Genomic DNA, 17,352 nt, shown 5'->3' on the forward strand with positions numbered 1-17,352 from the left:
CTAATGCCACGAAAATAGATTCAATTTTACATACATTAGGGTGATTTCAGAAGCAATTTCTGCATCTCCAGTGTAAGCATTACTTACATTTTTTTCCCCCCTCAAATCTCATCCCAGTGGCTCATGGAGCATTTTAAAAGGTACCTGATGTCTTCCAGGGCATTCAGAAGAATCCCCAGAGCATGTTTGTGGCTCTAGTCTGAGGACAGCAGATGCACAGAGAGAATTCTAAAATATTCATTGATTCAAACAAATGCAAAATTTCTTAATAACTGAGTATAATGTCAATTGAAAATTTTCCATCTTTTAAAAAGCAATATTAAAACAAACGTATATACAATATGCATATACAGGTCTTTGTCTATATATGTGCATGTCTGTGTGCATATGTATGCGTGGATATAAACAGAAAACATACACATATCATTCTTGGAAAGAGTGTGTCTGGACTTTAAAACACCTAATTAGATTTTACTGGATATGATGCTTCTTCCTCTTGCTGGCCAATCTACCTCAGTCTTGGGCATTTTCATACTAAGTGTCTAAGTTTTAAATGGAGGTGATATTTGCCCTTAAGATCAGAAAGCTTAAGATCAAATACCTATGATTTCGGAGTCACAAAGTTTGTCATGTGTCTTTGGCATTCAGAGTCCTCCCAGGACATGTTTACAAATGGAAAGAAGTGCGCACACGAGCCTGGCCTGGACAGGAAAGCTTTTAGGTGAATGTGTACCACTCAGCCAGCACGTGCTATACGCTAGGCTTGCTAGTGAACTTCCTTGCCCCTGGGCTAAAAGCAGGAGAGTCAGTGACAAGTTAGCACAGCTGGAGGCTCAGAGGGCTCACTCAGATGAGCCTTGAAGGTCAAACCAAGCCCCGTTCCTCGCCAACCCCTATTCTGCTGCTCCTGGCCTACGTCAGCATCCTCTTTTCCTGGACACTCGGGAACACATGAATCCCAGAATTCCCTGGACGGAGAACCGAAAAAGAACTGGCTTTGTGGTTAGGCAGCCTGCAAACTTGCTCTGTTCTCCAAGAAAAATGGAAGTTAAATATTTGCTCATGAAATAACCAGTATGTGCTATTATACTTTGCCTTTAAAAGCCATTTCTTGACCTTAAGAAGTGCCCAAACTTAACACCCACAATAGTGGGCAAACTGACAGCACATGTCTCCGGAAACAATGCAAAGGGAAGTACGAACACATCACCTGCGCAGCTTCCTTTGCCTAAACGTTTAACCTGAGTGTGATCAGGATGGAAAAAAACAGACAAATCTGGACTTTGGCACATCCTGTGGGACAACGCACCTAGACTTTTTAAAAATGTCAGCATCCTGATAGAAAAACTAAAGGTGGGTGAACCACTGCAGGTGAAAGGTGATGAAGAGACGTGGTGGCCAAACACAAGGTGGATTCAAAAAACAGTAACAACACGAGAGGACATTTTAGGGCCATGGCGGAAATTCAGCTACGGACTGGTTTATCACAGACTGAAACGAGGTTACGTTTCTTGGGTAAAATAATTTTACTGTGGTTATGTTGAAGAGCTGTCCTAGTTCTCAGGAAACACATGCTGAATTCTCTGGAGATGGAGTGTCATGGTGTCTGAAACTTACTTCTAAGTGGTTGAGAAAATTATATACATATGTAGTATGAGTGTATATACACATACATACATACACACACACACACACACACCCCAGAGACAGAAAGTGCAAATATTGCAAAATGTGAACAATTGGTGAATCTAGGTAAAGGGTAAATGAGTATTCATCTTACTATTTTTTTAAGTCTTTTTATAGGTTTAAAATGCATCTCTCTTTTCCAATGCAGCACATCAGTATTTGAAAAGAGCTTCTGCCTCTCTCAAGGTTCACCATTCTTAACCAGGGTGCCTATAAGCACCCCCTGAATAGCTTTTACAAAATCCTCATCCCTCATCTCCCCAGGAGATTTTGATTCAGCAGGTAAGGTGAGGGCCCAGCCATTGTATTTTGAAAAATTTCCTCAAGGAGTTTCTGTGCTGCACTTGGGGTAAGGAGTCAGGAGTCTGAGCTACCCTCAGATCCTAGATCCAGAAGGAAGCATCTGTGTAACTGTAGGAAGTTCGGCCAAGCACATTGGGCCTCGGATACCTCATCTGTAAAATGGGAACAGTCATACTCGTATCTGACACGGCTGTGGGGAGGACGAAAGTGTCCCCGTGTACCTGTCCCTTCCTACGTCCTCTCCTAGGTCCGCACCATCCCTAGCTGATCTCACATGAGTGATTTTTCACAACATACGATTTCTTCCCTCCTCCCTTTGCCACTGGCACAGCGTGGGGAGGACATTTGTCACTGCTCATAAGCTTTAGGTTTTACGCATTCCCCACTTTGGAGCAGAGGCTGGGGAATCTAGCATTTTTACGCAATCCAGGAAAAGAACTGGCTTTCAGAAAGTTTAAGAGCAAAAGTCAGCTCTCTTGAGTCTGATCACCAAGGTGGCTTTAGGTTACTAGTCTTGAGGCTCTCCTTTGGATGAGGGTGAACCCTGAAATGATAGCTGCTTCTATTAGCGTGGGACCTTGTGTTAACTCTGCAGGAGGACACTGGTGCTCTTAACTAAATGCCACTTGGCTCACTGGCTGTGGCCTTCAACTGGCCAAGACTTGGAAGGTACAGCTTCTGGGTCTGAATATTTTCCTCATCAGCCACAGGACTTCAGAGAAGTTGCTTCTCTAAGCTTCAGTTTCCTAAGCTGAGAAATGGAGTCAGCCATGACCCGTGACTCATCTAACCAGCTGCGGTGTATGTGCAACACTGTTTTGAAAACTGTAAGACACTCAATTCGGTATGCCATGTTTTCCTCCTTAGGGCCATACCATGTCCTCCTCCTCCTCCTTCTTTAATTCTTTTTACCATGGTTAGCTTTAACCTGCCTCTATGTACATAAGCAGCAGTTAAGATGGCTTGCCCCCATTTCCATCTGCATTGAGGTAGACTCTTAAATTCTCCTTTTCACCTAGGGGTGGGCAGCTCCAAGCCTTTGCCAGGGAGCACCTTCATCCTGGACCGTCCAGGGAAGCATCCAGACCCCACGTCCTTTAGCACCTGACGCTGAGGGGTCAGTAGCTGAGGTGCCAGGGTCAAGCTGGACCATGGGTGTCCCCTTCCCCCTAGTTGGCTCAACTCACTGAATCCGTTAACGTCCTGTGAGCTGGAGGAGAAGCCTTCATCGTTGCGGCTGGTGCTGAGCTTGGTGGTGGGCTTGTCGGCCGAGGCCACAGGTCCCATCTCCCTCTGAGCTCCACTCTGGGTCTCCTTCTGCTTCTTGGCCAGCTTCCTTTGGGACATGTGCAAGGGGAAAAATCACAGTCAGATGGTGACAGTTGCTTTGATAAGCACTGGAAGATCAGATTGCTCTCTTTCCCCACCAGTCATCCTCAACCCCCAAACCTGGTCCCTTCTCCAGAAACAGAGTCAAGGCAGGTCCGCCAATGTCCAGGTGGAACGAACCTCAGTCTACCTGAAACTGTTAATAGCTTCCATTTGCTCAGAAATTTGAGACTCATCACGCCTCATCCCAACAATGGGTGTGTTTTTTACTCGAGCTTAAAATGGGAAATCAATGAGATTTGCACAACATTTCCGTTACTCTCCCTTCAAAGGGAAGAAGAAGCCAAGTGAGTCTTTCTGTTCCCGTGAGTCTGAAGGAGATTCAAAATCGACTCTGGCCTCTTCCAGGGATTAAAGCAATGAAATAACCCACTAAACAATGGTGCACTGAAGTCAGGGCTGGTGGTTGGCAGTGGGTGAGGGTGAAGGCTAGTTAGTCACATAGCTCAAAAGTAGAACAATTATTCCCATAGTGGAACCTCAGAGCCAGACAGGCATTTACAATGATGATGATGATGATGATGACGGAAAGCCATGGTGCTCAAACTGGTGTAAGTGAGAACCACTCGGAGAGCTGAAAAAGCCCTTGGCTCCTAGGTCCATAGAAAGGGGACAGGGACTGGAACTTTGCACGGCCACCAAGTTCCCCAGGTGATTCTGACATGAACCACCGGGGGTTGCAACCATCAGCTTTGGCATCAGGCAGACCTGGGCTCAAATCCTACCTCTAACACTGCGGCCACATGACTCAGGGCAAGTTCCCAAACCTCTTTAGGTCCTGAACTCTTCCTCTGTCTACTGTGGTAAGTAACAAGCCAGCCTCACGGGGTTGTGAGGATTAAATGAGATAATGTGTAACGCTCACCCAGCACAGTGCCTGGCACACAGTGAACACGTAACACATGGCAGCCGCTATTCTTGTTTTTATATCATCGCCACTTGTCCAGCTACCCTCCACGGCCAGAAGCCTCCCTCCCACAGTTCTTCTGTGGAATCCCATCTCCCCCTGGATTATATCCAGTGATGGAGACCGTGGCACCTCACCAGGAAGCTGCGGGGTAAAAAGTTGTTTGTATGGATTTGAGATCTACTCCTCTTAAATTTTAACTGAAGGGTCTTAGGTTTATTGTCAGAGATATAAGAACATGACTAACCCACTTGCGTGTGACAGTTTGCCAAATATTTCTTAAAAACCAGCACGATGCCTCTGAATTTACCCAACATTTATGCATCTATACATAGTAATTATGTTCCTACGATACACAAGGCTACGGGTTGTATGTTAAACGTCTTGAAGGTCACTTCTTCCAGGTATCTTGCTCAATTTTTCAGTCTTAGCTTCAAATCTTGGTCACTCCTATTTCAACACAGAAAGAACACATGTCCCAAGGAAGTCAAATTCAGCACATGTGGGAAATTGCCAAAGTTGAGCCCACATGATCACGAAATACGCAGTTTCAAGAGATAACGACCCCCCTGTCAGAGGAGGCATTAAACGCAAGGATGAGCGGGGACTTTGAAGTGTTTTAGAGGCTGACGTCGAGGACCAGTTCTAGTCTGACCGTGCTCTCCCTCACATGGCCTTGATCTAGGTGGAGACTGCATGGAAGAATGGCAGATGGCACACTCAAAGGAGAGTTTATGTATCAGAGGACTGTTGACAAAGTGAGAAGGTGTAATACTGTGACAGGAGAGCTGTTCACCACCTGTAGGTCCAGGGGCACAAACAGAGGAAGCAGTGACCCGAACCTAAAAGGGGTCACGAAGAGGAGGCCACCTGTACAGAAGCAGCAGCCTTCTCCCCAGGGATCCAGCCAGTCCTGGATGACCTCACAGGGAAGGAACCAGAAGCACAAGCTCTCTGACTACGTCGTCCCCTCCTTTTCTGACCTCCTAGAGGGGCTCTCATGAGCTGAACCCAACTGGAAGCCAGAAGCATGGCATCCACACAGATCTTGCTCTGTAAGCAGAGAGCAGCGCGGAGGAGCGCAGAGTGAGTCTAGATCCAGGAAATTCTAAGAAGAGAAGAGCTTTCGTTGCCCACAAGTTGAAGACCAATGCAACCTAAAATGGGGTTCCTCGTCATCGTCTCCTTTTTATTTTCCATTGGCCTGAGGAAGGAAGGGCACTCAGAAGTAGAAGTGAATCTTTTGGTTATAATGGTTTAACCACAGGCACACTGCTCCTTTAGTGAAACCATCCCAGAGAGAGAGAAAAACACGAGGCAGGCATGGGACCAGTCAGGCCCTTTCTCACCGTCGGCAGGCAGGCCGACAGCGGGCGGGGTGGGGGACACGAATGAAAGAAGAGCGAGTAATTCTGCTGCTGATGGCATTTCAGTCTTAGTCTTCATTTATTATCAAAAAGGAGTGTGTTTAAAAATGTATATGTGACCTTCTTAATCATAAATCTGGAAAGATATACAGCAGATCCTCTGCCCCCATCTGAGTCCTGCTCACACTGCCCCAGCAGGAACTAAAAGGAAATCCGATAAGGGAGTTAACTTTCAGGCTATAAACGAGTGTGTACTGGGGGCTCTGATATTTCCTAAGGGCAGAACTCCCAACTCATCTCATTCTGTTCAGGGTAAAATAATATGGAGAGAGTTGTCTTAGGCACAAATCACTGATTTCCAAAGGAATAATTCTAAAAAGGTCTTGCCGTATCGATGAGAAATGGCATTTTACAGAAATGTTTGGGTAGCTCTGAACACCTGGGTTAAAAAATTTAAAGAATTGAGCTTCTCCAAAACATATAGATATTTAAAAATTAGACAACTGAGTTGTAAACACTCAGGTATACGACATTCATTTGTGTGTGTGTGTGTGTGTGTGTGTGTGTGTGTGTGATGTAACAGGTTTTATTTTAAAATTTTTTTAACATTTTTTATCGATTTATAATCATTTTACAATGTTGTGTCAAATTTCCAGTGTAGAGCACAATTTTTCAGTTATACATGAACATACATATATTCATTGTCACATTTCTTTTTTTCTCTGTGAGCTACCATAAGATCTTGTAATGTATTCTTAGTTTTTAGCTGAAGGTTCATGAGGGGGATGACGATGCTACATAAAATTTAAAAAGGTGAGGACAGGTGTTTCAGCAATAGGTAAACACAGCTACAATGTGGGAATGGAGGGGATATAGAAGGAAATAAAACACAAAACCATAATCTGCGATTTTTCCTTTATAAGAATTCAAAATTTAAGTATTAAAAAACCCTCTCAGTAATTCAGGAAAAAAATATTCATTCCTATACTCGTAGAGTTTAGTTGATTCATCTCCCTTTTATTTTCTTCCCTTAAGAGAGGGGGAAAATCCAAACTCGTGACTAGGACATACAAGATACTCAGCCTACAGCTCCAGGATTCAACTCAGCCTTTCCTTCCACATGCACCTCCTTTCAGGAGACATCACCTGCCTCATCCCCCTCTCTGCACCATTCCTCAATACCCTCTACTCCTTAATGTGCCCCATTCTTCTCCCCTGGCCACCCCCTCTTCACCCTTCAAGGCTCAGTGGCATTCAAATGTCACGTCTTTGAGGTTTCCTCTTGCTCGCCTACACAGACGTGTGGTTCTCTCTCCTTGGCTGACTCACCCACTGAACACGTATTTATTTAGTACCTACATATACCAGTCTCTGCGGGATGTAAGAAGGTCATGGTGTCAGACACCAGACGTGGCCTTGACCTTCACAGAACACAAGAGACGAATGGCCAAGACAGGCATTAAACAGGTAAATATAGAAATCAATACACAATCACAAAGGTGAAGAAACGCAAGAAGGAAAAATACATAAAGCAGCGAGAGAGCAGCAAATAGCCGGCCTGAACCCCAGGAGATCGAGGAAGGCCTTGCTGCCATGTCAGCTAAGCCCTTGACAGGTTCAAGTGCAGTCATTCGACTCTCCTACCCACGAAGGCAAGAACCTCTTGGGTGAAGGGCTTTCGACTTCTTGCACCTATTCCAATTTCTTGCTGAGTGTCTGGCACACAGCCGGTGCTCAATAAATTTGTTGTACAAATTTCTATTTAAAAGTCTACAAATTGAAGTGTAGATAAGACTGTCATCCTACTCTGACTGCAAATTATAACCACTTGAAAAAAAAGATACATATAAGGAAAGAGGAAGAAAAACCTGCATGAAATTAGTTTGTGACCTGAAGTATTTCTACTTAACGAATATTTTTGGCTAAGAACTTAGCATTTCCTTCCTGTGGCTGTCACAGAACTCCTGGGATGTTTGCAGAATTGATGGGATGTTCACAGAAGTCAGGGACGTTTTTTCCCCCTCACAGCCCACAGAAGAGCTATAAACTATAGAATGTTTAAAAAAAACTCCTAAGAGAGTCATATGATATATGGGATGATAGCGTAACTCATAGAATCCTCAGATCCCTCAAGGGTGGTGACTTCCTCGAACTTGGAATTTTTTTTCCTAGTTGTTTGAGATTCCTGCCAGTTGGGTCCCACGATTTCACCAGCAGGGGGTACCAAAAGCTGTTCAAAAGACAGCATTGCACAAGCCTGTCTATTCCTCTGCGGGGACATTTCTAGAGCTGAAGAATGCTTTAAGACATAGCAATCCAGAGTCTAACGGCCTCTGACAGGTTGGAACCTTGTGACGTGGCCCCTGGTCTTTCTCCTTCCAACAGATCACTCGGAGGTCTCCCCAACCTTTGCTTGTGAGTTGAGTGAGGGTAGGTGGCATGGGACGTGCCCACGATGGACCATGAGTTCCATGATTTATTCTGAGCACCACCCTTTATAAGGGAGGGTGGCAGATGGGATGGTTCAAGAGAGGACTGTGGGTCTGTGGAAGGTTCTGAAGTCATGCTATAAGAGGAGGAGGAAGAGAGTCTGAAACAAACAGGGACATTTTTCACGGAGAGGAAATATTCAAGAATGCTCTCTTCACACATCTGATGTGTCTGGCTCTGTGTGGCCCTGGTGGGCGGAGTTCAAACCAGGTGGGCTTGACACATGGCAGACATTTCTAGCAAAGTAGAATAGCGTGGGTCTCTTTCAGCAGTGCCCAGTGCCCGAATTGCCCTTCCTGTGTTTCCTTCTTTGGCAACCTTCTCTTCACCTTTAAAGGACCAACTCAAGGCCCCTTACTCTTACAAGTCTTCATCTCCTCCCCAAAGTTAATAGTTTCTTTTTCTTTGTACATTAATTTGTTGGAAAAATATTTAACGGGCACCTACTTTGTACCCCTGGCTGTTAGACAGGAGGAGACTATGATGTGAAAAAGCCAGACACAACCCCTGCTCTGTTTATACTTTTGGAAGGAATGAGCTCCCCATTATTGGAGGAGTTCAAGTAGAAACTGAGAAGCCACTTGCAAGAGAGGTAGTAGGACATTCCAGCATCTGGATTCTGCAAAATCATTGAATGTGTGGGCTGAGGGATAGTGTTGGGGGTTCCACTTCGGGCTCTTCCCTGCCTGTGAAGAGCCATGCCCACTCTCCAGGGGAGACCCTGATCAGGCATGCCTTCCCTTCCCCATAGTGCTCGTTCCCTGACCCGCCCTTCACTGGCATCTCTGGACAGACTTTCCTGGGAAAACACAAAGACTAGAAACCTGTAGCCAGAGTGGTATCTCAGCCTAAAGGAGGCAGACAAAGAAAACACAGGTTAAAAGCCAGCACTGCACTCATTGAAGCCTGGCTGCTTCTGTGCTGACATGACTGGGTCTCTAATTAAGTTTACTCATCAGAACTGGAAGGGAACTGCCCTACCGTCTCATTTTATGGAAGAAACTGAAGCCTGGACAGAGGAGGGGCTTAGCCAAAGCATGAAACACATCAGTGGAAGCCATGGGATCCTCACCATGCTTTCTGCCTGCCAGCTCAGGACACCTGTTCCAACTTTCCTCCACCTCTCCTTTTCGGGATAAAATTAGAAGTGCAAATTCAGTCCATGGTAACGATTCTAGTCACTCATAAACACAGCAAAGCCTCATGAATCCAAACCTCACTAACTCAGAATGACCCTAATAACCGAGGCAGAGGCTGCGCTACAGGACATCAGCGTTGATAATGTAAACGAGGACATGGAAAAGTGCAGGATTTAAAGGAGAACACACCACTTTCTCTTCTCTCGGAGGCAGGGTGGCACAGCGGTTAGCACATCAGCTTTAGTGCCAGACAGCCTGGCATCGAAACCTGGCTCCATCTCAGGCTTGCTGCGTGAGCTCTTGCAAGTTACTCTTTCCTTTGCATGTCAGTTTCCTCCCGTCTGTAGAACTACAGGTAACAGTAGTGTTCCTTGCGAAGGTGCTTGTGAGATTAAATGGTATGTGGCTACCAAAGCATTTTCCCCAGTGCATGGGACACGGTGAGCACTCCATAAATGCTCTCTGGCAATCTTTCAGATATAGGAAAACAGCCACGTGAATTTAAATGGCCTCGTAATTTGTTAAATATGAATCCCCTAAAACAGATGCCCTGAAGAACGGCTTTCCTCTAAAAACATTCCTTCTTTGACATATTCTAGAGCTGTGCTTCTCAACCTTGGCTGCACAAATCATTTGGGGAGCTTTAAAACTTACTGAGGAGATTCTAAGTTAATGGGTGTGGGGTGCAGCCTGGGCATCTGGGGTTTTAGAAGCTCTCCAGGTGGTGGTAATTTATCACCAAGCTTGAGCACCCCTGACGTAGAACACTGGTTCTCCAAGTATGCTCCGGACCAGCAGCATCAGCTTCACCTGGGAACTTACTCGAAATGCAACTTCTCTGGCCCCACCCCTGACCTACTGAATCAGAAACTCCAGATGATTAATATGCACTCCAGGCAATTAGAATGCATGATTAAGTCTGAGAACCCCAATGCGGAGAACCTACTCTTCAGCTGATGAGAATTAATGAGGAGTCCCTAACATGTGCCATCAGTGACAGTGGAAGACCAGGAAGGAGGAGACCTGGGTGCTGGCTCTAAATATCTTACGAGGTTACCTGGGACACGCCCTTTCCCCTTTCTGGATATTGAGCTCACTACAGTGGGGGGAGTTGGCATCTAAGAACCATGGCAAGAAGTGATGCTTTTTAAGTGACTGTTACTGTGCTATACAGAAGAAATTTATCTTTTATCTAGTTTATATACAGTGAGTGGTTAATATTTGCAAATCTTGGACTCCCAATTTATCCCTTATCATCCACTTTCCCCCTGGTAATCGTAAGTTTGTTTACTATGTCTGAGTCTGCTTCTGTTTTGTAGATAAATTCATTAGTATCTTTTTTCTTTTCTTTTTTTAGATTCCACATATGAGTGATATATGTATGGATATGTATGACTGAAACATTATGCTGTACACCAGAAATAGACACATTGTGATTGACTATACTTCAATAAAAAAAAATAAAGATTCCTCCAAGTTTGGAAAAGGAAAGGACTATTACAGGTTGAGTTGTGTTCCCCTAAAAGATACGCTGAAGTCCTAACCTCTGCTTCCTGTGGACGTGACCGTATTTGGAAATCTGGTCTTTACAGATATAATCCAGTTAAGCTGAGGTCATTAGGGTGGCCCTAATCCAGTATGGCTGGTGTTCTTACAAGATGAGGGAAATTTGGACAGAGCCAGACAGAAGACAGAGGCAGCTGCAAGCCAAGGAAAGCCAAGGAAAGCCAAGGACTGTGCAGCCACCTCCAGAAACTGGGAAGAGGCGAGAAAGGATTCTACCCAGAGTCTCAGGCGGAGCATGGCCCCACAGACATCTTGATTTTGGACTTCAAGCCTCCAGAAGTGTGAGAGAATAAATTTAGTTGTTTTAAGCCATCCGGTCTGTGGTTCCTTGTTATGACAGTTCTCAGAAATGAACATAATGACCACAAAAGAATGAATCCTAAATTTATTGTATCTATTTACTAAACATGTATATAACACTTGTTCCTTTCCAGGCACTATTGAAGGCTATTAAAAACACAATGTATTAACTTCTAGAGTTATTAGGAGAATTAAAGAAGTTAATACATTTAACTCTAGGAGATTGAGAGTTTTACTAACCCCATTTTATAGATGAAAGAGTGAGGCAGAGAGTTGAAGAAACTCACTGAAAGTCACCCAGGCTTTAAGAGGTGGAGCTGGGATTCAAACCCAGGCAGTCAGGCCTCTGAACGTTCCTTAAGATTCCTTGTTATGTCACGCTCAGGCACGGACTGACACATGTATACCCTTGTCCGTCCTTCTCCATCGGCTCTCTTCCTCTCCAGGCAAACACACACGCGCACATACAATCACACCCATGCAGCCAGAAAGCGCACATTCACACCAACTCACATTCTGCAGGCACTGCACATCCTGTCTGCTCTCTACCTCTGCTGGGTACCAATTATAGAATGTACTTGGTGGTTCCTTCCTGGAGAATCACTGGAATATACATTTGAGTAAATACTACCATGTTCTAGGTACCTTAAAACATCTATAATCCTCACAGCAACACTGTAACGTGGTGATTATTTCTTTTATTTTACAGATGAGGAATCCGGGGCCCAGAGGGTTAATTCTAAACTCCTAAAGCAGGTAAAGGGACCAGGTGGGATTTGAGCCCCAGTTCCTCAGACTGCAGAGCCCTGCTCTCCCCATCAGCCTGCTCTGAGTCCTCTCTTGGACAGCAGACGATCTGTTACAGCCTCATAAATATCTAACAATAGGGAGCCCAGTTCAGCAAATTGTGGTGCATCCTCTGGATGGAATATTATGCAGCTATTAAAATGATGGAGTGCCATTAAGAATGATAACTATATAACAACGTGGAAAAGTGATAACTGGATTACATTAAGTTTAAAAAAAACAGGAAAATAAAACTCTGTCTACATTGTGATTACCACTGTGAGAAAGTGTATCTAAGCTGATGTGTTAGATTGAGAGCATTAAGGATAATTTTCCTTTCTTCTTTGATATCCATTATTGTACCCAGAATGACTTTGCAATCATTATTTTTAAGTAGCAGCAGGTAATGAAATTCCAGGTGCTAGGTTTGTCATAGGTTCTTCTTCCACCTGAATTCGTGGAATTAAAGCTACTCTACATTCTTGAGTGTGGCAGGGGTGTGACACACTCTTGCTCCACACCCCACCACTCCCACCCACCAAACAGCACTGCTGCATGTATGTTTCTAAACCAGGACACCTCTCCTTGAACTGAGCAACTTCCTATAAGCAATAGCCAGCTGGAAGCGTAGACGAAAACGACTCTGATGGCAGTGGTATGAATCACCCGGGGAGCCAGGGCTGTTAGGAACATACAGTTAGCAAATAGCAGATGTGTCTGTCCATCAGAGGGTACTGAGCGGTGCACTGGCCTCATGCATTATGCATCAAGAGTGGCCTGGCACCCTGGCCCGGCCATGTGGGAGAAGTCTTGCCTAAGAAACATCTGATGAACTGATTGGAATGTCAAAATGTCATTAAGGATAAATTAATGGATGTGTGAGTTTGGCTGTAAGATGCAAAGCCAGCAAGACGACAGGCAGCCAATGGGCTGTTCCCTAGCCCAAGACATGTGGCGTTTGCAATGGAGATTCATGGTCTTTATGCAATGTGAGGTGCTTTGCCGGGAGAAGAATAAACAGAAATGCTTCAGCACTTAAGTGCCATAAAATCACAAGCATGAGATAAATTAATTAGTGTACACTAGGAAGGCGGCTGGTCTGTCTGTACTCCTGGGGAAAACCAGAATGGATGGCGCTGGGCTGGAGATGACGGGTCTCAACACCAGCCTCCGAAAGAAAGCAATTGAATTTAATGTGCAGTCATAAACTGCAGCTGATGCGAAGATACGTCTGGTCTGTGCTTGTTTTTCTCATGGATACCATTTCTGTCTGCTGCTTCTGTGTCCATGGGTCAAGTGTCTTAGGTGGCTGGGGAGACCCGGAGCGGCTACAGCTTGCTTCTGATGCCCCTGCAGGTGAGGGTGGGGAGTGACGATGGTACCGTGGTCCCTGAATACAGGGGAAAACTCTCTGGAAGCCTGACTTCCCGTGGCATCCTGTATCGGGGGTGGTCCACTCTCCGGTGCTGGGCGGCTCACTGCCGCACGTTCAACCTGTTCTACTGTTGGACAAGCAGTGTTAGGAAGCTCTTCCTTACGCTTCTCTAGCCTCTTCCTCCTTGTAATGTAACAACAACAGTAAGGACAGTACTAGTACTCACGGAGCATGCGCCAGGTCAGGCCACCACCTCCTCATCCCCACGTTACAGTGCAGAAAACGGAAGACCCGAGAAGGTGAGAAACACTCTCAGGACGACATAACTAGTACATGGCAGAGCCAAGGTCCAACCCAGGTCTGCTTAAAACTAAGTCTTAACATCTTAACCAGCACACAATTCTGAGTTCCAGGACCTCCACTTGTGGAACACAGCCTGGCTTTTAAAGCAACACAGAGCATGAGAAGGCAAGACAGATGGGAACAAACATTTTAAACATAAATTGGGTACTTTGCTAAGTACCTGGCCTGGGTGAGCCTAATCTACCTTCCATGTAACAGCCTTGTGTATGTGAAGTACGTTACTATCTCTCCACCTGAGACCTCTTGTTTCTTGAGTTTGTTTTTGTTTGTTTCCATGTACATTATTTATATACAGAAATCACTCTCATGTCTTTATATTAACAATGAGCAATTAGAATATGAAACAAAAAGAACAGTACCATTTACAGTAGGATAGCATGAGGGAAAAAAAAAGAAATATTCAGGTATAAATCTACCAAAATATGCATGGGACCTACATGCCCAAAACCACAAGAAGGTGATGAAAGAAGTCAAAGTAGACTCATACAAATGAAGAGACGTAGCATGTTCCTGGGCCAGATGACTCAATATTGTTAAGATGACAGATCTTGCCAAAATGATCTACAGACTCAATGCAAGCCCAATCAAAACCCAGCAGGATTTCTTGCAGACATCAACAAACTGAGGCTAAAATGCTATTGTACATTTATTCTTTTTTTTTAACCCTTTAAAAAATTTTATTATTTTTATTTTAAAGCAATTTTTAATTGAGTTATAGTCATTTTACAATGTTGTGTCAAATTCCAGTGTAGAGCAAAATTTCTCAGTTATACATGAACATACGTATATTCATTGTCACATCTTTTTTTCAGTGTGAGCTACCACAAGATCTTGTATATATTTCCCTGTGCTATACAGTGTAATCTTGTTTATCTATTCTGCATATGCCTGTCAGTACCTACAAATTTTGAACTCCCAGTCTGTCCCTTTCCACCCCCCACACCACTGGCAACCACAAGTTTGTATTCTGTGTCTATGAGTCTGTTTCTGTTTTGTATTTATGTTTTTTGTGTTTTTTTTTTTTTTAGATTTCACATATGAGTGATCTCATATGGTATTTTTCTTTCTCTTTCTGGCTTACTTCACTTAGAGTGACATTCTCCATGGACATCCATGTTGCTGCAAATGGTGTTATGTTGTCATTTTATGGCTGAATAGTATTCCATTGTATAAATATACCACCTCTTCTTTATCCAGTCATCTGTTGATGGACATTTAGGTTGTTTCCATGTCTTGGCTATTGTAAATAGTGCTGCTATGAACATTGGGGTGCAGGTGTCTTTTTGAAGTAGCGTTCCTTCTGGATATATGCCCAAGAGTGGTATTCCTGGGTCATATGGTAAGTCTATTCCTAGTCTTTTGAGGAACCTGTCTCTTCAGCAAATGGTGTTGGGAAAACTGGACAGCAGCATGTAAATCAATGAAGCTAGAACACTCCCTTATACCATACACAAAAATAAATTCAAAATGCATCAAAGACTTAAACATAAGACAAGATACAATAAACCTCCTAGAAAAAAAATATAGGCAAAATATTATCTGACATACATCTCAAAAATGTTCTAGGACAGTCTACCCAAGCAATAGAAATAAAAGCAAGAATAAACAAATGGGACCTAATTAAACTTAACAAGCTTCTGCACAGCAAAGGAAACCATAAGTAAAACAAAATGAAAACCTACAGAATGGGAGAAAATTTTTGCAAATGATGAAACTGACAAAGACTTGATCTCCAGAATATATAAGCAGCTCATACGACTTAATAAGAAAAAAGCAACCCAATCCAAAAATGGGCAGAAGACCTAAACAAGCAATTCTCCAAGGAAGACATACAAGTGATCAATAGACACAAGAAAAAATGCTCAATATCACTAATTATCAGAGAAATGCAAATGAAAACTACAATGAGGCTTCACACCAGTCAGAATGGCCATCATTCAAAAGTCCACAAATGTCAAATGCTGGAGAGGCTGTAGAGAAAAAGGAACCCTCCTACATTGCTGGTGGGAATGCAGTTTGGTGCAGTCACTGGGGAAAACAGTGTGTACATTTATTCTTAAAGAAAGAAGTGGCAGGGGAAAGCCTTCAAACATCAAGTGTTCAGAAAATGAAAGCCGACACCTCTTGTCATGTTAAATATCATAATCAAATAGGTCCATTTAAAAATAAAGTTATTTCTCTATGTCTGGCATAGCTGAATTTTAATAAAATCCTCTCCAGGACACAACTCTACTTATAAGACATTATAAGTAAAAACACATTAAGAGAGAAAAGTTTGCTTAATAAAGTTAGAAGTGGGACTTAAGAGGCCCATTTTTAAAAAGTCATAAAACAACCCCAACCTTATTCTCTCTAATCTTTGTCCTTACCTCTCCAATGCAGGTTACAAAATGTCATACAATTGTAAATGATGAATGATCTTGTTCCTATTTATACACTGAGTGTATTAAAAGAGATGACGTGGTTGGTACAGGTCGCCTCCCCACCAAATTATAATTTGGAGCAATGACTACACACTTCCATGTGGGGATCAACTTTAGACCTTATTCCTCACTTATCTCTGCTGGTCTAAACGGGTCTAATTCTTATCATTTCTGCTGCCATATAAAGTAGCCTCCTTCAGAAAAAGGAACCCTCCTACACTGTTGGTGGGAATGGAAGTTGGTGCAGCCACAATGCAGGACAGTATGGAGGTTCCTTAAAAAACTAAAAATAGACTTACCATATGATCCAGCATATACTCTGGGCATATACCCAGGAGAAAAATATAATTCAAAAAGACACATGCACCACAATGTTCAGAGCAGCACTATTTATAATAGCCAAGACATGGAAACAACCCAAATGTCCATCAACAGGTGACTGTATAAAGAAGATGTGGTATATATACACAATAAAATACTACTCAGCCATCAAAAAGAATAAAATAATGCCATTTGCAGCAACATGGATGGACCTGGAGATCATCAATCTAAGTGAAGTAAGCCAGAAAGAGAAAGAAAAGTGCCATATGATATCACTTATATGTGGAATCTAAAAAAAAAAGGACACAAATGAACTACTTATTATTTATAATTTAGATGGCTGATTTCTTGAATATGTGTAAGCACGTCTGACTGTCCTTTATGATTGGACTACTGCATTCTGTTGATTCTTATTTTGTGGTTGGTTTTATTCCTTTTTAACTATGTAAGTTTAAACAGCTAAAGCTCTAAACTATTTTTAGGGAAAAAAAAAGACTTGCTTGAAATCTGTGGAACATTATTTGGGTTTGAATATCTGGTAAATTGGAAATATTTGCTTTAAAGGTCTTTAGGCTGTGGGGGGGGGGAGACATCTTTCCCCCAAATAAAACAAACACAAATCATCCCCTCAACACACACAAGTAGCCTCCTTCAGAATTCTTGTCACACCCACCTCCAATCCATGTTAAGAACACAGCACCAGTAACTGGCAACTCTGTTCCATGATTTCTTTCTTTATATAGTGTGAGCCCTGGGCAGTTTGGTGAACCTTCATTTCCTTACACGTAAAATATGTCCCCACTGCAGTGACTCAAAAATTTCATGAGACATCTATGTGAAAGAACTTTGTGAACTGCAAAACCTGAGTGGACACAACAATATAAAACAAAAGGCAACAGTAATAATAACTACAACGTACTGAGTATGTCCCAGACAG

The 17,352-nt window shown here is 43.3% G+C and overlaps 1 protein-coding gene across 19 annotated transcripts in view; it reads right to left on the reverse strand.

Moving 5' to 3' along the window:
• PTPRT (protein tyrosine phosphatase receptor type T) overlaps positions 1 to 17,352 on the reverse strand; it is a 1,148,549-nt gene that overhangs the window by 119,226 nt on the left and 1,011,971 nt on the right. For all 19 annotated transcript variants that reach the window (XR_012061742.1, XM_072944247.1, XM_072944255.1 and 16 more), the window contains one exon: positions 3,177 to 3,325. Coding sequence is in view for 18 of the 19 variants with exons in the window: in XM_072944247.1 (XP_072800348.1) it covers positions 3,177 to 3,325 (149 nt within the window). In the remaining variant the exon portion in view is untranslated. The remainder of the gene's footprint in view (positions 1 to 3,176; positions 3,326 to 17,352) is intronic.

This window comes from Vicugna pacos, chromosome 19, assembly GCF_048564905.1.
Source record: "Vicugna pacos chromosome 19, VicPac4, whole genome shotgun sequence".
NCBI lineage: Eukaryota > Metazoa > Chordata > Mammalia > Artiodactyla > Camelidae > Vicugna > Vicugna pacos.